At 28.9% G+C, this 25,066-nt stretch overlaps 1 protein-coding gene across 1 annotated transcript; it reads left to right on the top strand.

Moving 5' to 3' along the window:
• Positions 1-544: 544 nt before the first annotated feature.
• LOC136082892 (uncharacterized) lies at positions 545-25,066 on the top strand. Its single transcript, XM_065802248.1, has 2 exons — positions 545-609; positions 20,929-25,066. The coding sequence occupies exons 1-2, from the start codon at positions 570-572 to the stop codon at positions 24,897-24,899; spliced, it is 4,011 nt and encodes a 1,336-aa protein (XP_065658320.1). The 5' UTR covers positions 545-569; the 3' UTR covers positions 24,900-25,066.

Genomic DNA, 25,066 nt, shown 5'->3' with positions numbered 1-25,066 from the left:
GTAATTAAAAAAAAACAATATGTATAAACAATTTGTATTATATTCTTTTATTTAAGTCAATAAGTAACTCAAAGCCCTAATATAGTAAACCATTTTCACGTGAGTAGGTGAAATGACTTACATAACTTTTAATTGAAGTATCATATTTCATATGATGAGTTTTTTACCTTTAATTGTAAAAATGTTCATTATTATTTAATGAAAAATCAAACATTCTTTGTATTTTTGACAAATAAAAACGTCTAAATAAACAAAGGTTTGTTTTCAGGTATTAAATACTTCATATAGTTTCATTTTTCAAAGTTGAAAACGTTTCTTTCAAATAATTTCGAATGTTAAAAATTTTATATATATGTAGAAATTTTATATAAAGATATAAAGTTTTTTTTACTCATTATTGTTTGTGAAGATTAAAAACGGGGGATCTTTCATTTTGTTTAATACTATGTAATATTCAGATTTGATATATAAATACAATTTTAATTATTTATAAATTTTTTTAATCTCATTTTAAAATACTCATTAATACTTTATTATAACCTTTTAGAATAACGACTGTACAAATTTAAATGGAACCAAATCAAGGAGATAAAATTAGCGTTTTTAAAGGTAAGTTTTATATAAATGCCCATTTTTTAATTCTTTCTTTCAATGATACTTAGTAATAGTAATAGTAGTAGTAGTAGTAGTAGTAGTAGTAGTAGTAGTAGTAGTAGTAGTAGTAGTAGTAGTAGTAGTAGTAGTAGTAGTAGTAGTAGTAGTAGTAGTAGTAGTAGTAGTAGTAGTAGTAGTAGTATTTTGGAAATTCATTTTTAATCAAAATTAGATTTTTAAAAGCTCTAAAAAGCATGCTACTGTCTATCTACTTTATTTTAGGGATCAATTTTGTTGGGAGATGTTAATTATATAAACTTTTATAAATGTAAACTCTTAGCATTAATAAAACCAAATGGATCTATATCCATTCGGTCTCTTAAATACGCTATTTACCCCAAAATTCAGCCAAGTTTTTTATTGATGAAATTGAAATAAAAAAAGATGCTGTTACGAAGCATTTAGGAGTGGTTTCTCAAAAAGAGCAATAAATGGAAACCCCACATTGACAATATTTGCTCAAAAAAATTTAATTGTAACGAAGTTTTATACAAATCCATATCATATCTTAATAAAAAATCCTAAACTCAACTATATTTCTTATTTATTTGCAGCTATATAAACTGTCAAAGTATAATTTTGGAAAGCACTGAAAAAAGTAGCAAAAACTTGACGTAAATTTACTTTTACTGCCGTCAGAAACATGTAAATCGCTTGATTAACTTTACAGATTGATTTACTCCAAACCATTATTTATGGAGATAGTACAAAAACATAAGAAAAACAATAAAATGTTTTTATAAACATTTATTAAATTTAAATTTAAAAATAATAAACTTTTTTTCAGTGTTGTTTTAGTTAACGGAAACGGAAATGGCTGTTAACTGAAATAGATCAAATCCGTTAACGATAACGGTAATTAAAACGGAAATACATGCTAAAACGGTAATATATGCTCAAACAGAAACGGAAATAGTGGTAACGGAAACGGATCGTTAACGGAAATACTTCAGAACATTAATAGAATTGTAAATAACGGAAATATATTCATTTAATATCAAGTTAAATCTTAACCTTCTAAAAAGCACCTACACTTGAAATATTCATATTCAACTAAATTTTGTCACTTGGCGCTTTTTTTTTTTAGTCCATTGAAAAACTATTATTCAATAATATTCACTATTTTGTGGTTTCGTTGTCTTGTAGCCTACGTCATCATTTTCTATGCGTATAATTATTGTGTAATTTTGTAAAAGTTTATATTCGTACCTCAAGTAAACGTTTAATTCTATAATAACCACAAATGATTTATATTGGTTTGACTTCAATCAGAAGCAAACATATTCTACAAACAAAAATTAGACGGTTTTCAAATTTCGAGCAGAAAACCAATAAATGACAATAATTATTAATAACATTATAATTAATAAACTACAATATGGCATCATCTCAGAGAATATATGCAGCTGGTCGAAAGCAGGAACCTGCTGTATGGGATTATTTTAAGCAAGATATTGTTTCTAACACTTTCGAATGCAAAGTTGTTTCAGAAGGTGGAAATGTATGCGGTCGTATTTTTTCTGGTAGAAATTCAACGAATGCGAAAGTTCATTTGAAATCTTACCACAAATCGGAGTATGCCGAGTTTCTAAAGAAAGAAGCTTCGTTGTCTACTCACACTGAGTCAAAAAACAAGAGGCCAATTGCAAGTACGTCAGGAGGGAATGCTTCCCATGAAGCCAGTACTACATCAAATTTGAAAAATTATTTGCGTGAACTTGGAGTGCTAATTCGACTGAGACTAAAAATAGGGATGATGCCCTGGTCAGAATGGTGATTGATTGTGGATTACCTATGAGCATTGTTGAAAAAGAATCATTCAAGCAATTCTGTAAAGCACTGGATGACAAATATACGGATCCTTCCAGAAAAAAACTTAACATGCTGTTCCAAACAAAATTCAATAACTGTGTAGAAAATGCGAAAGAAGCTGTGACAAGTCGTCGTCGGGTGACAATTGGAATGGATATTTGGACCAAAAAGGGCTACACTGCTTCCTATCTTGGCATAACGGTATGTTTATATCATCCAAAATTGCACAAATCGATGCACGTCCTATTGAATTTATTCACAGTCGATCATCCTCATAATGGTGAAATGATTTCAAATAAACTTAAAGAATGTCTTCGCACTTGGAATATTGAAAGAAAAAAATAATGTTTATTGTTACTGATAATGGTAGTAACATAAAAAAAGCAATCAAAACACTCAATGAAGATATTTTGTTGGAACGAGTAGGTGATGAAGACGATGGGCCAGATTCAGATGTTGGAGATGGCGAACTAAGAGATGGTTTTGAAAACATGGACATTAATTTTGAAAGAAATATTTCGTTGAAACGACTAACATGTGCTTTTTATACTCTACAACTCGTTGTGAGGTCACTCGACAAATGCACGGAATATAAAGAAATGGTCGACAAAGCAAGAATTGTTATGCGAACACTCAGGAAATCTTCAGTTGCTACACAGAAACTCATTCAACGTTGTTGACTAACGATCATCTTAGATTGTCCCACGCGGTGGAGCTCAACATTCACTATGCTTGAGCGATTTTTGGACCTGCAAGCATCAATTAAAGAAGTGACTGAAGAAATGAAATACGATTGCATGTATCATAGAGAGTGGATACAATTACAAAGCATCAAACAGATTTTGGAACCTTTCAAAATTCACACGGACACTCTTCAAACAGACGCATCTTCTCTTTGCAATGTATTACCATGCATTTTTGATTTGATGTGTCACCTCGAAAATCCGGAATTGAAAACAAAAATTTTGTATTCAGAAATAAAAAGTTGTTTTGACATGTTTATTATGCCGTCGAACCAATTATTTGATCCAATACCTGCTGCATTTTGTCTCATGCCACCAGACGTCACAAAGCTAACACTGTTGACTCAATAAACTGAAGAACTGCTAGAAGCTGCCAAAATATTCATCTTGCCATCAATTCATTCTTCCATTGAAGCACAAGAGGTGATTTATTTTTGTTTGCTATCAACATTACTAATACTTGACATCTAATGATTTTTCTTCTTTTAGTACGAAAAATGTCTTAGCAAATCGGGGATGTTGTTAATGATTACCTATTTTGTAAATACGGTCCTCACTAAGGCTCACTGTTCATGGTTAATGAGCTTATCAAAGTCAAAGTTTCAACTGAGCTTAACTTGAGCCACTGACATATTTACAATCTATGTTATTAGCCCCTTACATCATTTAGGCCATATCCAACTCCACGCTGGACCAAAATTATATGAGGTGATAATAAATATAAAATGATAAATAATTTGAACGGAGCAACGTTTATCTGGTTTATTTTTGCTATGTACCTACATATTTTCATTTAAATTATTTCAAAAGATTTCATTGAGGCTTTTCAATCCGAATTGCGTTCCCTAATTCAAACTTATCCTTATGAACCTTCTCTTGTTTTTCGTTTATTAGATTTTACTTGGTATGTTTCAATGAAGTAGTCATAATTATGATTATTATTATTATTATGATTATGTTTCAATGAAGTAGTCATTATTATAATTATTATTATTGTTATTATTATGATTATGTTTCAATGAAGTAGTCATTATTAGGATTATTATTTTTATTATGATTATGTTTCAATGAAGTAGTCATTATTAGGATTATTATTATTATGATTATGTTTCAATGAAGTAGTCATTATTAGTATTATTATTATTATTATGTTTTAATGAGGTAGTCATTATTATGACAATTATTTTAAATCAAATAACATCGAATTGTTATTATTTCTGTCCTGGGAATGACGCTAAACTCATCCAATTTGTCTTGGGTATGACGTTAAACTCCGACGTTGTTCAGGGCCTGCTTGGTTCACTGCGACCATGCTTGCATTTTCGGGCATGTTGGTGAGGCTGTGTCAGGTGGAAAGCCCCCTGCAGGAACGGGTGAGGTTGGTTTGTTGAGCTGACATGGTCACATGGCTCGCACTTTTGAGTTTGTATTACATTTTGTAAGGTACGTCACGGTGACAGTCTCACAAAACCAGATTAATATTATTATAATTATTATTTTATACATTATACTTAGTATTTTATCTTGTATTAGTGAAACTCGTCTGGGTTAGTGTGTAATGTGTCGTTACATTTAATGTAGTGTTCAAGGCTGTGCCAGGTGGAGAGATGTTTGCATGAATATGGGATGTCAACAATCGCACAGCAAAAAATTTGGAACGACGAGTGTTCCTTAAAGCGAACATGGATATGATGTTTGGTCATTCTCGTTTGTAACATGTCAATGATGTCATCTTAATCGATAAAACTTTTTGATACTTAAATTTTGTTTGGTGTCATAAGGAATTGTTATCGTTGCCAACAATTGCCCATTATACTCTTCTCGTAACACAGTAGTGACATTACATGTACCATAGTACTATATTATAAAGTATTTTTGTTTGATGCGTGACGTTTCAGTCGTTTTAGTCTTTTAGATATTTTACTCTTGATTGATAATTAGTTAAACAATGAGGATTTGAGAAACACAATTACAATTTTGAAATCTTTTCAGTTTTCAATCTGTTGCATTAACTTTGAGATTTGTTCCTAAAATAAATACAAAGAATTCAATAACTGATATAAAACGGAAATACTTGTAAAACAAAATTGAAACTGAAATACTTGCTTAATTGAAATTGAAACGTAAATACATTGCAAAACGATAATAGAAACAGAGTTGAAATACATCGCCAGTAACGGAGTTGAAATTGAAACGAAAATATATCTATTAACGGAAACAACACTGCTTTTATTGTAAAAAACTTTATGGCTGTATTTACGTAATTTGAGGTTTAGAAAATAAAACAGCTGGGTTTAATTCAAAAAAGAAATCTGATCCAAGCCCCAGATATGATTTACTTTTTAATCACAAACAAGCACAGATAAGCATAATTGTTTATCTGTGTTTGCTCGTGGACATCCTTATCATTGTAAACAAGGAAATCGTCATGTAAACCTCAGAAAACTTGTATTGGCAGACCCAATAGTTGCAGAGCAGATTTCGTCAACTGTGGTTTCAGGCAAAGATGTATCACCAAGAGAAACAGTTCGGATTAAAATGTAAATAAGATAATTTTAGTTTATAATGTTATTTTTAAGATCATCAGCTTTCCAGTAACTTTTTTTTGATCCTTTGAGTGTTCAAAATATGATTTCAATCCAAGAGAACATGGGGCTTTCAAATACCGGAATGAGGAAACTTGGATTTGTTCTCAACTAGATTAGCCTAGTAAGGCTAGTTGAAACCAACTTTCACCAAAAGGCATTAAGAGACTACTTCACCATAAGAACTTGCTGCCAGCTCAGAAGATAGCCAGTTGGTGAGGAAAAATCTTACTTTTTCCACATCAATTGCTCTCTCAGCGCCTTGGTAATTGCTATCTAAGCTCGTTGTTTTTCATTCTCTTTTATTTGATTATGTTTTAAAAATCAAAGATTTCAAATCCAGTTTTCTGAAGCTTCAATTTTCTTTGACTCCAAAGGATTATGCTGTTTTTCATCATGTTCAACAATTTATCAAGGTGAAAAAAATTAGCCTGGGACTGTATAGTAAAAAGCCACAAAAGCTTTACATTCTTGTTTCAAAAGTAATTGGGAAGATACAAAAGAGATGCTTCTCATCCCAATTACTCTCATCAGTTTCTAAACTGTATTGTTGATTACAACAACAGAAAAGTATGAACCAACTGCGCGGAACTGGAGCAAGATGCAAAAAAGTCAAATAAGAATATTCTTACAAACGTTGGGTTGTTAGAATGCTTTATATATATCTATATTATGCTATATATATATATATATATATATATATATATATATATATATATATATATATATATATATATATATATATATATATATATATATATAACAAAAGAGAATGAAAATAATAATACAATGTTTATACCCTTTATTAATCCAGCCCTGAGCTATACATACAATAAAAATGAGCTATACATACAATAAAAAAATAGATTTAAATTAGTTTTTTTTAGTTTTATATATATATATATATATATATATATATATATATATATATATATATATATATATATATATATACATATATATATACATATATATATATATATCGCGAGGTTAGAATTATTTTGTTCTAACTCCATGTTTTTCCGAACTGAGAAAATCAAATTCAAAGTTTTAAAAGGACCTGCAGACCACTTAAACATAAAAGACGTAAACAAATTAGATTCATATTAATTTTCCATACTTGCTACCACAGTTTAAAAGTAAATACTTCAAAAGATATAATGTGCAGGTATCTGAATTACCACACCCTGATTTGGAGATAGAAAAATAAAATAGACACTTATTTTATAAAATATAATATTATTTTGTTCTATCTCCATTTTTTATATAAAAATATAATACAAATTAGTATTTTGCATATATATTGTATATATTGTAGCAAGGTAAAGAACTGTTTGGCATATCTATGTTTTATTGGAATAAAATCTTACTTTAACTAGTAAAAAAACTTTATAAATGCAATATTTATAAAGTTTAATTATCTAAAGTATGTACCAAGATTTTTACAAAAAAATAAAACTTTGGTTGAAATAAGCTCCAAGAACATATTATCCAAAATACATTTCACAGTGAAATGAAATTCAAAGATTAAATTCAGCAAGGTAAGCACATCTGGTTAATTCATTAAAAACAACAATTTCAATAAGAAACCCATTTAACACCATAACATAAACGTAAAACATAAATATTTTGACATTAAAATAAATTATTTTAAAATACTATTATAAAATGTTATGTCTACAGCAGGCATATACTTGAACATACTTTGAAGGTCCTTAGCTCTATCATTAGAAATTTGAGCACACTGGTTTAAGACAGAAGCCATTGGTACAACTGCAAGAGGTCTTGCCACAGCTAATGAAGATCGTGGATTGTTAGGAAGACGCTTAATTTGTACTTCTGAACAAACATCAGTAAATGACTTTCTGTAGTTTATATGATCTGTAAACTCTGCCCTGTAAACCAGATGCTTTATTTGGGTATAAGGAACAAGGTTATAATTAAAATAGCCTGCAATAGCTGAAAAATGTCTAAAATCCAATTTTCATTTGGTAGACAGAAAAAGGATTTCTCTTTTGAATATTAGCAATTGCTCTGATTAAACCAAGTGGAATAAATATTTCAAGCGGAGTTAGTGCTCTATTAATTTGACTTTGTATATTGTCAACCTCTTGTATACTAGAATGCCCTGATTCACAGAACTTTTGCTCTATTACCCTGATTTTTGGGTAACGTATTAAAAACTCACGTAAGGCAATGGACATGTGACTATTTCTATTTTGAGGCACGCAGGAATCAAACCATAGTATGAGTTTATTAACATCTGGGTGGTCAGCAATTATCTTCTCTAGCAAGCATGTTACACTACTTGCAAGGTCATTTCCGGCACAACCTGAAATGCTTTCATGCTAAAGCATACAATAACCTTTTTTATTTAGGGAGCAATGCCCAGTTAAATTATAAGCTGAGAGTTTACGTTTGTAAAAAAATGCTCCTATGTTTGATTTTGGTAAGCTTATTACATTTTCAAGGTCAATGCATACTACAGCTACATTTTTATACTTAAGTTTGCGGTCTTTTTCACGTTCTGCTAAATTTTCATTCTTCAACATTACATGTTTGGAAAATTTTCGGGTTTGCTCCTCAGTTGGATTTACTACATTATGGTATTCATAACATGTATCACATAAATCAGTTTTTGGCTTTTGAAATTCGATGTTAAAGTCATGCTCAAATATGAATCTATACATATGCTTCTTAACAGGGGCAATATTCTTTTCTTTGCAATAGGTAGAGTAAAGTTCATACATTTTATTAAGATTTAAAAAAGCTTCAAAATATTCTTTTTTTGTTCTTTTACGACAGTAGTGTGATGGTACATGTGGAAATTCATTGATATGATCTTTAACACTTGAAGAGCTCAGTGGAAAAAGTACTTAAGTGTATTTTGGGAGTTTTAAGAAAAAGTGGGTCAAAGTTATTAAATTGAAGCAGAAGTACCTTTTATTCATTTTACTCAACTGTAACATTTTTTTTATATCCAGCACACACTGCTACATATCTAAACCAAGTTTTATACTTGTTTTGTAAAAAAATAATGATTTTGTGATAAATAAGATGTTTTGCACTAAGGTACTTTTTGCCCTAAATTTTTATTTTCAACTTAATTTTTAAATTTACCAGCAATGTTTTGCACCAATAAATGTTTTTGTCAATCTATAATAGTCCCCTTCTCACACTATGTTTATTTATAACTCAAGCAGCTGTTAGTATGATGTTTAATTAATAGGTAGATAACATTTCTGTTGCCAGTGTTAAGTTCATCAGTGATCATCTGCCTATTAGTGTAGGTTACATAAGATGGAACAATCTACTGATACTTGTTATAGTTGCTATTTGAATAATACCTACTGGAAAATCATTTTATTAAAAGACTGCCTTTAAGGTAAACATCTAATGGCAAATAGTAATATTCTTTAACAGTAAAAACAATTTTTTGACAAGATTCTGTTTATGATTATGTCAAAATGTTTATTTCCATTCAAATTTTAAACAAAAAAGTATAAACACAAAGTGAATTTACACTATTGGTCAACAAAAATAGTAAAACAAATGTGATGTGATAATTATTTACAATCTTGATGGTAACACTATTTGCCATAATAATTATCTATACAAATTTAAATTAAATTAATGCCCTATTCAAAATCATCAGCTTGCTTATCCTCTGTTGGAGACATTTCTATAGGTTTGAGGGAAGTGTAAAAAGTTACACTCTCTATCTACGTGATTTTCCCCTTTTTAATAAATTTAAAGTGGAAGTGAGGGGGCCAGTTATAGAGCTTCTGCCTACAGGGTTCTTCAGCATTTCAAATAAAATCCCTCTGAGACTGGAAATACCCTCTGGCGCTTTAATTACTTTATCCAGGCTAGATTTAAAATCTTTACCCTTTACAACAGGTCTACTGTCCATTTCCAAATTGTCAGTAAATGGATGTTCGACATACACAATTTTCCATAAACTATTAAAGCTTGATTTGGCAATAAGATTTAACAGGTCAGAAGGCTTATGAAACTTATCTGTTTTTAATTTTTTTTTTCAATCCTGCCAAAGTCTCTGTCACATGGCATTCTGCTGTGACCAGGAATAGGGTACTTAATAACAACTTCACTGAGTTTAGTATTACATAAATTTTGCAAAAAAGCAACAATGTATCGGTTCTTGTTTTGTGAAAAACAATTATCTGTGAAAATGACCAGTTTCCTTATCGACTCTGGCAATTCATCTATATAGTGTTCCAGACATGAAAGAACCTCATTGGGTCCTTTGTGAGCAAAGTTTTCGGCATAAATGTACATCGAAGCATTTCCAGAGCAAACATCATGAATGCCAAGGTTATGCACAGTCTTTTGTAGTATTCCTGACCAATCCCAGTAACAGGTAGAAGCAGGTTCTTTTGAAAATCCATAGCTATGACTTGAGTATCATCAGTAGAAAGAGCAAGATGCTTGTTCTCTCTTATCTGCTCGTAGAAGGCATCCCCTTTTCTTTTGTGAACTTCATGTTCAGTTCTCAGTTTTAACACCAAATCATTATTTCTGTTGACAGTGGCAGATTTAATATCAGCATTAAATTTTTCACATGTGTCACATACATCTGTGCGTGGAAACCCAAAACTAATATTAAATTCATAATTGAAAATATCTCTGTAGATCCATTCTTTGGCGAAAGTTTTCATGTCTGGGTGTTGCTCCAAAAACAACCTAAACATCTCAGAAATGTTAAGGTCAGAGGTTAGGTAGATCCTTTTTTTATTGTCTGCTCGAGAATAGTGGCTTTCTCTTGCAGGAAATGAAGAAATATGTTGACGGATTGCTTGACGAATCTCATCATTAAGTTTTTTGTGATGGCCATGCTTTCCTCTTAAGTCTTGTAGGGGTTCTTCAAAGTCAAGGACTTTTTTTTTCAGGCGTGACTCCTTAATACTGTGCAGAGCACAAAAAGTATTTTTGCACACAGGTATATGAGAGCCAGTTTCTTTTATTGTGTAGTTGTAGCTGCTACGGAATGTTTTGGGACTGCCTGACTCTGTTTTAGCCTAATAGTGTTTTCTTCTTTTACAGAAATGCAACCCCTTAAATGAATACTTTGTTTCTCATGTTCGGCAAGCTCATTAAATTCTTTTAAAATATTACTCTTTTCTCCATCGTTAAACTTCTCTAGACATTTGCACCTGCAGTCCACATAGTTCAGGCTCCTTTCATCAACATCCTTTCCCACGTGGTTTTTGTGCGCATCGCCTGCAAATATGAAGTTTACATTTTACATTATGCTACAACATAAAATGAGTGAGGCGAAGAAGGCGTAATACTAATAGTATAGATAGGCTAATACTAAATCTAGTAACTAGATCTATAAACTATAAATTAAAAAAAAATCAAATTAAGATAGGGCCTACTATTTAAAAATAGAACTGAGAACTGTTTAATTCAATAGAAATAAATAAATAAGGCTAATATACGTATAATTTAAAACAGACTAGATCTAGATTTTACATAATATTAATAATAAAGTCCTCAAATCGCCGAAATTCTGCACTGATAACAGTACTGTGTACAGTCTGTACAGCATGGAAGCCGAAATTATAGCATCATGCCTCATGGCATGATTTAAAGTAAAGTGATTTTTTTTTTAAATATAAGTTAGTATACATAGCTATCTTTAATTTCATTATTTTGATTACTCAATAAACAACATACCTGAACCTTTGGCACGCTTTATTGCAGTCTTTGACCATTTATTTGGTGTAGATTTTCTTTTTTTCCCAGTTTTGTTTTCACTTTTCTCAACTACGGTGTCAGCCATTGTTGTTGAAAGTAACAGGAAGGGTGTGACTCTTTGGTGCATTCTTATTGGCTGGCAGTAATTTTGTGATTGGTTGGTAACAGTTAAGAAATTTTTTCCCTAAAGATCAGCACTTAAGAACTTTTTCTTCAAAATTTTACCAAAACAGCTGATGTATAGTATTCGATTTAAACTACTTCGGTACTTTTTCCATGGCCCAAATTTACAGGGATGGCTAAGGTGAGGTAATCAAATAATATACCGGTCTTAACTCATTTTTGAAAAAATGTAACTTGAGTACTTTTTCCACTGAGCCCTTCACTTTGTTTTGATTTTTGATCAACAACCTTTTTGGTGTGTTTCCCCCATTTTGAAAAAGCTTGGCTTCCAGTAGCATTATTCTTGTTTTCATAATGATAATAAACTCTTCTACTACTTATATTTAAAGTAGTGAGGTAAAATTCTTTACAAACTCGAGTTTGCAAATCACCAACAAAAAAGCTGTAATAAAATGAATATGTTTTTCGCGAATTCATTGATGGTTTGATGACGTTTCTTCTGGAGTCGTTCAGTAGTTCTACTGTAGAAATGCTTTTTTTGGGTATCATTCATATACCAAAAATCAGAAAATATATGTGCTCGTTCTTCATCACTGATATGTTGTCTACATTTAAATTTACAAGAATTTAAACAGTCTTTTCTTGTGGTTACAGACTTGCATGGAACATTTTCTCCTTTTCTATTTTTATAAGCTTGACCAGATTGTCTCAACTGCCTTCTCACATTCTGTATCCAAGTTTTAGGTGCTGACTTTCGTTTCCTAGTTTGGTCTCCATGTGGGGGCAGACGACTAGCTGATGCTATTACAAGTGCACCATAATGAACTACAAGAACAGTCAGATCAGTTTCTAAAAAAAAATATATATACATAAAAATAAACAAATAACAATAATACCCAAACCATTAACAATATATATATAAGAAAGTTCAAATGTAATAACTATGATGTATGAAAAAAAACATTATATATATATATAAATATATATATATATATATATATATATATATATATATATATATATATATATATATATATATATACATATATATATACATATTTTACCTTCAACGTTTTGTTGTAATTTTTCAACAAAAAAATCTACCGCGGCTGCCATTTTGATTTTAACGACTTTCAAATACAAAACAGATAAAACGGAGAGAGCACATTATAATTTTAATTTATAAACTGCATTAAGGAGGTGGAACAAAATGACATGTCAGGTATATTAAGAAATAATTTATTTTTTACTGATTTGCTAGTAAAAAATAAATATTTTAACTATAAAAAGAAAAAAAATTTATCTAACTCAAATTTTTTGATTTGTGGAGATAGAACAAAATAATTCTAACCTCGCGATATATATATATATATATATATATATATATATATATATATATATATATATATATATATATATATATATATATATATATATATATATATATATATATATATATATATATATATGTATATATATATATATATATATATATATATATATAAACATATATATATATATACATATATATATATATATATATATATATATATATATATATATATATATATATATAAACATATATATATATATAGACTAATTTAAAACATCAGATAATACGAATTCTCTGTTGTTTTTTAACGGTCACAAAAATTGTGACCGTTAAATAACAACAAAAATTTTTTAAACTTTGACGTCACCTTTATAATGGCTTCTTTTACGTAAGTATGAAAAAAATGAAGTCCAAAAATTCGTTTTGACACATTGTCCATTGTCCAAATTCATACCACCGTACATTGGAGAACGTTGATGTTTTTGTATCTCCAAGGCTTAACGGACTTTTCTTTCAAATTTTTTATCCTCAACTTTAAGTGTTTCTGCCCTATCTCATTCAATATCCTCATCGCAATTTACTTTATGAAAAGCTAATACAGACTGGTTTAACTTGCCTTCAGTCAAAAATTTTTGGTGTTGTTGAACCCTTGTTCTTATTTGAAGTTTCGATTCACCGACATACACTTTGGAGCATTTGCACGTAATTAAATAGGTTCCAGGTTGGCTGTTGCGTGGTAATTTCGATTTATTTCTAGACGTTTATAGCGTTTTTAGGTTAGCATTTGACTTAAAAACAGTTCTGTAACCAGCTTTCCTAAATATTCTTCTAAGTCTGGGAGATATTATTGGTATCCATGGTAAAGAAATTGTAGGAAGGTTATTAGAGTTTGAAAGAGTTTCATTTTTATTTGCTAAACGTTTTTTTCAAACGTCATAAGAAATATCTGTAAGCATTTTTTCATCGTACCCATTTTCAGTAAACACTTGAACTAAAAAATTTATCTCATCTTTTAAATGGTTTTCGCTGCACATTGAGTATGCTCTGTGTATATATCCGTTGAATATTGCCTTTAAAATTTTGGGATCATGATTAGAATGAGGTTTGATTTGGATATTGGTTATAGCATCTTTCCTGTAAACCTTGAACTCATATTTTCCATGTGTATTATTAATAACAGTTATATCCAAAAAGTTAAGTATCTTATTTTTGTTTTCAATTTCAATAGTATATTTTAAAGAAGGATGTTGTCTATTAAGGATTGTTTGGAACTGTTCCGCTTGCTTTAAGTTAGGAAACCTAGCGTGGCTATCATCTACACACCCATAAAAGGATTTAATATCAATTGAAGGAATCGCCATTTGCTATTTTTATTGCCTTTTCCTCGTGGTATTGTAAAAAAGATTCAGCCAAAACAACCATAAAAGACAATCCAATTGGGCCTGAATTCTCCAACTCATGAATCTCACCATTCCACAAGAAATAACAACGAAACAAACAAAGTTCAATTGGTTGTTTTGTTTCAGTTAAAGAAAGCTTAGTTGAGTTTTTGTAAGAAACGCTTTTATTTAATTGATCCAAAGGTAATAAAGTTGTTTCTTTAATGGTATTGATGGGTATAAGTTTACAATATCAAAGGATACCTGTATTTCATCTTTGTCAATTAACCACGACTTAGTTTTGTTAATAAAGTCTTTTGATTTTTTTAACCTAATAGGATTTTCATTTAAGACCGGTTATTTAGAAGTTGTTTGAAATTCCATAACAAGGTGTGCCAATAGTTGATACAAAGACTCTCATCGGATAAGATTTGTCTTATTTTTGAGCTTTTATTAGCCCATACAAACGTGGTGGAACAGGATCACTCGGATATATGCTTTCATATTCATCTTTAGAAAAACATTGCTTTTTGTTAAGCTTTGAAAGGAAAGACTTTATTTTAATTGCATAACTTAGAGTGGATCAATACTAATAATTTTTGTTGGGCCAATCTGTACTCTAATTTTTTCAATTGCTTTATCATGTTCTATTCTCACGAATCCTATTCCTTTATCAAATGGATAAATATCAATTTTCTTGTCTTGATGAATTTCTTTAAATGCTTTTCTTTTATCTCTCGTTAGATTATGATTAATTTTTTTGCCCATTTTAAGTTCTATCAGTACATTTTTCCTTAAGGCTTGCGCTTTTTCAACTTCTTTGTTATATTCGAGTTTTAAGGCAGACGATTCAGTTGTTGTAATAATGTCCATGTAAAGTATAGATTTCAAGGAGTGTACAAAGTGTGGAACAAGATTCAGAAGATCGATTTGATTTTCAGGTATATTGGTATCACAAAGATTTGAAATCGCGTTTTTAGTGTATTTCGTTGATTTTTTATTACTTTTGTCGTAATTGAATTCACATTAAAGTATTTTAAACTTTTTACTTAGCTGTTCTTTAGATTTTATAAACATAATTTCACGAGCTTTTTCAGTGATAAATATCACTTGATTATAGTCTTTGTCTTCAATTTTATTTTTAAGATCTATCTCGAGGTTTTTAGTAATACTAATAAGATTAAAGTATTGTATTTTAGAATCATTTTTTATACAAACTAAAAGTTCAAATCTAAAACGAAAAATACTACTTCTTGCTTTCCTTGAATTTACACGACAATTGATTCGTAAAGATTTCGGAATTAATTTATGTTTTTCGTATTTTTGTAAAAATAAAAATTGATTTTTTGATTTAGCTATCGACTTCTTTAAATCTTGTATTTCTTTGGTTATTGTATAAATTTCAGCTCCGTATTTAGCTGTTCTAATCATGATCCCAAAATTTTAAAGGCAATATTCAACGGATATATACACAGAGCATACTCAATGTGCAGTGAAAACCATTTAAAAGATGAGATAAATTTTTTAGTTCAAGTGTTTACTGAAAATAGGTACGATGAAAAAATGCTTACAGATATTTCTTATGACGTTCGAAAAAAACGTTTAGCAAATAAAAATGAAACTCTTTCAAACTCTAATAACCTTCCTACAATTTCTTTACCATGGATACCAATAATATCTCCCAGACTTAGAAGAATATTTAGGAAAGCTGGTTACAGAACTGTTTTTAAGTCAAATGCTAACCTAAAAACGCTATAAACGTCTAGAAATAAATCGAAATTACCACGCAACAGCCAACCTGGAACCTATTTAATTACGTGCAAATGCTCCAAAGTGTATGTCGGTGAATCGAAACTTCAAATAAGAACAAGGGTTCAACAACACCAAAAATATTTGACTGAAGGCAAGTTAAACCAGTCTGTATTAGCTTTTCATAAAGTAAATTGCGATGAGGATATTGAATGAGATAGGGCAGAAACACTTAAAGTTGAGGATAAAAAATTTGAAAGAAAAGTCCGTTAAGCCTTGGAGATACAAAAACATCAACGTTCTCCAATGTACGGTGGTATGAATTTGGACAATGGACAATGTGTCAAAACGAATTTTTGGACTTCATTTTTTTCATACTTACGTAAAAGAAGCCATTATAAAGGTGACGTCAAAGTTTAAAAAATTTTTGTTGTTATTTAACGGTCACAATTTTTGTAAATATATTATATTGTATGCTGATGATTTCGGTGCCTATAATCCGGCGAAAATTTCAAATAAATTATTTAGTATTGAGAGAATTCGTATTATCTGATGTTTTAAATTAGTTTATATATATATGTATATATATATATACATATATATATATATATATATATATATATATATATATATATATATATATATATATATATATATATATATATATATATATATATATATATATATGTATATATATATATATATATATATATATATATATTTGAAAGATGACATCTTGTATGAAAGTATATTATATATTATTTTAAAACATCAAGAAATACGGTTTCTCTCAATACAAATAATATTATTATATAAGAAATTTTCGCTGGGTTATGGATACCAGCATCATCAGCTTGTAAAATATTTATATCGTTTTAGTTTATATAAAATTGTTACTATTGACGTCAGCGGTTGAATGGCTTCTTTTGATTTTTAAATTTTAAAAATGGCGTCCAAAACATAGTTTTGACATATTGGCCTTCATCAAGTTTAATTCCGCCGTTTCGCGCAGAGCACATGTTGTTTTGTATTTCTAGTGCCTCTCTAATTTTTCTTTCAAACTTTTTATTTTCTACCTTTAACGTTCTTGTTTTTTCCCAAATAATATTTTCTTTGCAAAAGGTTTTATGAAATGCTAATGCAGATTGATTAGGTTTGTTTTCATTAATGCTCTTCTGATATTGATGCACCCGCGTACTTACCTGCATTTTTGTTTCACCTATGTAAACTTTGGAGCAGTTGCATTTTATTATATAGGTTCGAGGTTGGCTGTTACTTGGTAGTTTTGTTTTGTTTTTTGATGTTAATAAAGATTTTAAATTTGGTTTTGATTTAAATACTGCTCTGTACCCTGCTTTCCGGAATATTTTACGAAGTTTTGGTGAAAGGCCTGGTACCCAAGGTAAAGACACTACAGGAAGATTGTTGCATTCTGATGGAATTTTGTTTTCATTTTGTCTTTTTTGATGAAATTGGTGTGTAACATTCCTTAATAGCTTTTCGTCGTACCCATTTTCAATAAACATGTAAATTAAAAAATTTATTTCGTTTTGCAAATGATGTTTACTACAGATGGAGTAAGCTCTGTGGAGAAAACCTTTAAATATAGCTGTTAAAAAATTCGGATCGTGATTTGAATGCGGTTTAATTTGAATGTTAGTGATTGCCTCTATTCGATATACTTTGTACTCATATTTTCCAAGTGTGTTATATAGTGTGTTATATGCTTCGGGAAAGGAAAATAATATATATATATATATATATATATATATATATATATATATATATATATATATATATATATATATATATATATATATATATATATATATATATATATGTTTTGTAATTTGGTTTTGTTGTTTTGAGCCAACTCTGGTGACTAAAATGGTTTTCTTGTTTTAAACACACAAGTTAGACAACTTGTGTTTTCAAAACAACAAAGCCAGAGCTTAATGTCGTGTGAAAAGCTTCCTGCATCTAGCCAAAGACAAAATATTTATAAGCATTCAATGCTATCTTAATTATCTAAAATAATTATAATAGTTTATAATTATTTAATATCTATTATATATTAAATAACTATAAACATCATGGTTTTGAACTCATGACCATTCAGTTTGATCATCTTTCCAAGTATTTGCAAGGAACTTGTACAGACACCGGTTTATTCCAAGTATTGAAAGTTTATTTATATACCTTTCTGCGGCGTTAAAATCTAATCTTTCAAAGTATTTACAAACCGATATTTCTTTTTTTAAACTCTTTAAATCACTTTTTCGTACAAATTCTCCTGCTTTATTATCTCAAGTAATCATTTGTTTTTCCCCATCCAAGATAATAACAACATGCGCTATTGTTATTTTGCTTAACCAGGTGACTTTCCGACTGCGAGAATACAAATATAAACAAGTAATATATAAACTTATTTGTAACTAACATAAAAAAATTGCAAATAAAAAAAAAATAGTAAAAACTAATTAAAAAAATTGCAAATAAAAACTAAATAAAAAAATTACAAATAAAAAAAAAAATCGTTAAAACTAATTTAAACTTAAAGAGTAAAATAGCAAATTATAAAACTTAAATATACAAATTATAACAATCAATATATAAACTTTGCTCTAACTAGCCGAAATAAATAGCCAGAAAAAAAAGAAAGTAAACATTTTACAACTGATTTATTTTACAACTGATGAAACTTACAATGTGATATTGCATGCCATATGTCTAAAATTAATATCTAAATCTAGTTCTATGTAAACATAAAATTTATATCAAAAATTTAAAATAAGTTTAACAACCTTCGAAATAACGGAGTGTAATTCAAACTGTGGTTATTTATTTGCTTTCTCTACTAAATTTTAGTAAAAAAAAAGCAAGTGGATAAACACAATTTAAATTACGCTTTATTTAAATAGCTTCACATTTAGTCGAAATGTGAAGCTATTTAAAAAATGGCAAATTAAACTTACTTTCAACAAACGTTTTATATACGACTTAAATGTGGTTTGAAAAAACGCCTTTCAAAACTTTATCATTTATAAATAAAGAACTATAATATATTGACAAATCTAAAACAAACAAACAAGGTTTAAAAATATAATGTACAGTAGCACCACTTCATAATTTTTTATGGAAACCCTTTTTAATAAAAAGTTTAGTTGTTTTTCAACGGGTTTGAATACTTAATCCGATGAATAAACGAAATTTTGAAGAATCCGTTCATAGTTAATTTTACCCCATTGCTTTTGTGATTTTTGGTTTTTTATAAAAAAGCAATCCGTTGTTCTAACGGATTCTTTTAAGAGTGTAAAACTATTGATAAAATTAACGACAATTTTTTATATCAAAGTTTACAAATTGTTTGGTGCCCCGGCCCCGAGCAATTTACTCGAGCACCAGTTATTATGAGGTTATAAATAAATGGGCTCCTTTAAATGTTCTACAAAAAGTAAAGCGCAAAATTTTTGCTGGGGAGCTAATTGAATTGATAAACTTGTTACGGATTCAACAGAGACAGAATGAGGAGAGGAGGCAACATTTCGAGGATTAGTTTTATATCACATTTTTGATTTTGTGATTGGTGGATTCACTGCTCGTACTCATTCAAAAAATTTTTGCTATTTTTTTTTTTTTTGTGGGAATATTAAAAACTGTTTGAACCATAAATCAAGAGTGCCTGCTCCCGTTTATTGGCAGAAATATTCGAGTGACGAGACTGAAAATGAATTGACTTAAGAATTGCTTCATATGAAACAAATTCATTCGGAAAACTTTGGAGAGAAACCTCTTGTCTCATTCGGCTTATTAAACAAAATTTCTGAGATAAAGCTGGGGGAACTTTTCAAAAAATGTAGTGATTGCACTGCGTATCTTTCATTCAATAAATTGAAGGTCTTCAAGAACTTTTTTCGCAAGAACGAACCAATGATCTTGCTATTTTAAGTAATAGGTCTCAATTAGTTCAAAATATTGACTTGATGATGTGATTAAAGAGTTTGTTAAAAATAAGGCAAGAAAAATAACATTTTAAGACTGTACTTCTGTACTTCATTTTCCAAATGATTATAAGCAATGATCAGAAAGTGAATCGAGAAACCATTTTTGAGTATTCTAGCTGCAGTTTTATAGAAATATTGAATATAGTTTTTAGATTATTTATCATAACCTGCGCAAGCAATCTTTCAACCTGATAATTAAATATATCACTACTTTGGTTAGTTTTCCTTAATTTAATTCAAAAATAGATATTACTTTTATTAATTAACTAATTTGTACAAATTTTAGAATTCGTAATGAAATAAACAAGCAAACATAAAATAAAAATAGAAATTTTTTGAAAGTCCAAACATTTGCATTACAGGTTGGTAGAGCACAAGCTTTTAAAAAATGCTGTTTTTTTTTTATGAAGTTTAAACTCTTAAACTCAGTTAAAATTTCAATTTAGTAAAATTTGAATTAAAAAAAAACATCGTTCTTTTGGTTGTATTCTCTAGAGTAATTACTTGATGTTTTTCAAATTGTCAAGTTTACAAAGTATATTAAGTTTTGTTTACAAAAACGTTCTCTTAGTATATAAATAGTATATAAATATTGTAACATGAGACTTTATTCAAAAATATTTTTAAAAGTAGTATAATTTTATAATTTTTTTATATTAAAATTTTTTAAAACTGGACTTAATACGCTAATATTAACGCGTCGCGTTTGAAAAAAATGGAAAAAATTTTGTAAAAAATTAAAACTCTTTACTAAAATAAATGATATTAAATTTATTTTAATTGAGAGAATAACATTTTATAAACTAACCATGCGTTCATTTTTAGAAGTTCAACCGTTTTCAGAAAATTTATTTTCACGCGAAAAACTACTTTGTCAAATTCGACGTTTTTTACATGAAGCAAACAAGTCAACTTTAATATTATATGGAATGTCCGGTGTTGGGAAGACACAAATTGCAAGAAAGTATTGCGAAATTTATTATAACTTCTATAAAAACTTTGTTTGGATAGACGCAGCATTTGGAAAGTTACAAACCTCAATGAGAAACCAATGTCAAATATTAGGCTTCGATGTTTATGACTCGAAAGGTGATTATTTGGATATCGAAGTGGTTGTTGAAAAAATTCACAACCATTATAAAAATGAAAAAACTTTGTATATTTTTGACAATGTCGACGATGAAAGTGTTAAAAACCTGACCATGTATATTTCAAGAAAACCGAATTCATTTACGTTGATTACCTCCCAATGGAGAGCGTGGTCAAACAACGTAAACAAAATGCTAGTTGATGTTTTTACTTCAGAAGAAGCATTCGCTTATGTAAAAAATAATATTAAAGAAAACGCCGATAAAAATATAAAAAACCTCATTAAAGAACTTGGTTATCATCCGTTCGCTATTACTCAGGCAATAAAATATATAAATATTCATAGCATTTCGATAGAAAAATACGTAGATCGATATAGATCGAAACCAGAAATATTAGACAATAACTTTCCAACCGAAGAAGAACCAAAGTCTGCAATAAAAGCAATTAACTTAGTTTTAATAAAATTAGAAAAAAGTAAATCTTTTCCATTTAAAATATTAAACTGTTTATCTCATTGCGACTATCAAAACATAAGTAAACAGTTTATAATCCAAATTTCAAAACAAATGGAAATAAACGAAGAATATGTAATAGATGAAGCCATTGGGTTACTAATGAGTTATTCTTTACTAAACTGTTTTGATGATGAAAAATATTCAATGCACGAACTGGCACAGCTGACGTGTAGATGTTTTCAAAATAGAAATTCAACTACAAATACGTATCTTAGTTTAATTGAAAATTTATTTAGATTTGAATTGAATAAAGTAAAAGATCACATTGATTACGGAAACTATTTTGTTTTCCATTTTATCTGTATGTTTCGCACTAACGGAATAAAAATTTCAAAAACATTTCATAATATGACGACATCTATTACAAAGTTATTATTATGTAAAGGTTTATTTGAAGAAGCAATCGAAATATTAAAAAGTATTCAAAGTTTTAATACGGAAACTTATGGTGAAAATAATAAATTTACGCTTGATACAAAACTTAATATCGCAAGCTGTTTGTACGCTATGGGAAAATATAACGAAGCTTTAGAAATTTATTATTCTGTTGATAAAATACAAACTGAAATTTTAGGTATCAACCATCCAGATACAATGTCAACAAAAAATAATATCGCAAACTGTTTGAACGCTATGGGAAAATATAACGAAGCTTTAGAAATTTATTATTCTGTTGATAAAATACAAACTGAAATTTTAGGTATCAACCATCCAGATACAATGTCAACAAAAAATAATATCGCAAGCTGTTTGAAAGCTATGGGAAAATATAACGAAGCTTTAGAAATTCATTATTCTGTTGATAAAATACGAACTGAAATTTTAGGTATCAACCATCCAGATACAATGTCAACAAAAAATAATATCGCAAACTGTTTGAACGCTATGGGAAAATATAACGAAGCTTTAGAAATTTATTATTCTGTCGATAAAATAAAAACTGAAATTTTAGGTATCAACCATCCAAATACAATGTCAACAAAATATAATATCGCAAACTGTTTGGACGATATGGGAAAATATAACGAAGCTTTAGAAATTTATTATTCTGTTGATAAAATACAAACTGAAATTTTAGGTATCAACCATCCAAATACAATGTCAACAAAAAATAATATCGCAAGCTGTTTGAAAGCTATGGGAAAATATAACGAAGCTTTAGAAATTCATTATTCTGTTTATAAAATACAAACTGAAATTTTAGGTATCAACCATCCAGATACAATGTCAACAAAAAATAATATCGCAAACTGTTTGAACGCTATGGGAAAATATAACGAAGCTTTAGAAATTTATTATTCTGTCGATAAAATAAAAACTGAAATTTTAGGTATCAACCATCCAGATACAATGTCAACAAAAAATAATATCGCAAACTGTTTGGACGATATGGGAAAATATAACGAAGCTTTAGAAATTCATTATTCTGTTGATAAAATACGAACTGAAATTTTAGGTATCAACCATCCGCATACAATGAGAACAAAACTTAATATCGCAAGCTGTTTGTACGCTATGGGAAAATATAACGAAGCTTTAGAAATTTATTATTCTGTTGATAAAATACAAACTGAAATTTTAGGTATCAACCATCCAAATACAATGTCAACAAAAAATAATATCGCAAGCTGTTTGAAAGCTATGGGAAAATATAACGAAGCTTTAGAAATTCATTATTCTGTTGATAAAATACGAACTGAAATTTTAGGTATCAACCATCCAAATACAATGTCAACAAAATATAATATCGCAAACTGTTTGGACGATATGGGAAAATATAACGAAGCTTTAGAAATTTATTATTCTGTTGATAAAATACAAACTGAAATTTTAGGTATCAACCATCCAAATACAATGTCAACAAAAAATAATATCGCAAGCTGTTTGAAAGCTATGGGAAAATATAACGAAGCTTTAGAAATTTATTATTCTGTTTATAAAATACAAACTGAAATTTTAGGTATCAACCATCCAGATACAATGTCAACAAAAAATAATATCGCAAACTGTTTGAACGCTATGGGAAAATATAACGAAGCTTTAGAAATTTATTATTCTGTCGATAAAATAAAAACTGAAATTTTAGGTATCAACCATCCAGATACAATGTCAACAAAAAATAATATCGCAAACTGTTTGGACGATATGGGAAAATATAACGAAGCTTTAGAAATTCATTATTCTGTTGATAAAATACGAACTGAAATTTTAGGTATCAACCATCCGCATACAATGAGAACAAAACTTAATATCGCAAGCTGTTTGTACGCTATGGGAAAATATAACGAAGCTTTAGAAATTTATTATTCTGTTGATAAAATACAAACTGAAATTTTAGGTATCAACCATCCAAATACAATGTCAACAAAAAATAATATCGCAAGCTGTTTGAAAGCTATGGGAAAATATAACGAAGCTTTAGAAATTCATTATTCTGTTGATAAAATACGAACTGAAATTTTAGGTATCAACCATCCAGATACAATGTCAACAAAAAATAATATCGCAAACTGTTTGAACGCTATGGGAAAATATAACGAAGCTTTAGAAATTTATTATTCTGTCGATAAAATAAAAACTGAAATTTTAGGTATCAACCATCCAGATACAATGTCAACAAAAAATAATATCGCAAACTGTTTGGACGATATGGGAAAATATAACGAAGCTTTAGAAATTCATTATTCTGTTGATAAAATACGAACTGAAATTTTAGGTATCAACCATCCGCATACAATGAGAACAAAACTTAATATCGCAAGCTGTTTGTACGCTATGGGAAAATATAACGAAGCTTTAGAAATTTATTATTCTGTTGATAAAATACAAACTGAAATTTTAGGTATCAACCATCCAAATACAATGTCAACAAAAAATAATATCGCAAGCTGTTTGTACGCTATGGGAAAATATAACGAAGCTTTAGAAATTTATTATTCTGTTGATAAAATACAAACTGAAATTTTAGGTATCAACCATCCAGATACAATGTCAACAAAAAATAATATCGCAAGCTGTTTGAAAGCTATGGGAAAATATAACGAAGCTTTAGAAATTTATTATTCTGTTTATAAAATACAAACTGAAATTTTAGGTATCAACCATCCAAATACAATGAGAACAAAAAATAATATCGCAATCTGTTTGAAAAATAAACAAAAACAGCAAACAAGTTGTTTAATTATTTAATTATTATTTTAGTTTTAATATATGAAAAGTGTTATACTTAACTTATAATTGACAAACATTTTTCTTTAAAACTTGTTGAACTCAGTTCTTAATTCTTATAAAAATTTTTTTAATTTTTGTTATCATTCGTTTAGCGCATTTTTTTAAAATAAAACGAAAGCTCATTT

Source organism: Hydra vulgaris, chromosome 08, assembly GCF_038396675.1.
Source record: "Hydra vulgaris chromosome 08, alternate assembly HydraT2T_AEP".
NCBI lineage: Eukaryota > Metazoa > Cnidaria > Hydrozoa > Anthoathecata > Hydridae > Hydra > Hydra vulgaris.
The sequence above is the reverse complement of the archived record's forward strand: the minus strand, read 5'-3'. Positions and strand labels throughout refer to the sequence as shown.

What these genes read in the sequence shown, in the direction of transcription:
- LOC136082892 (XM_065802248.1), top strand. Translation starts at nt 570, where the DNA reads ATGGAACCAAATCAAGGAGATAAAATTAGCGTTTTTAAAG. An exon ending in TAAAATTAGCGTTTTTAAAG is followed by an intron (nt 610 to 20,928) that starts GTAAGTTTTATA and finishes GTTCATTTTTAG; the next exon opens with AAGTTCAACCGTTTTCAGAA.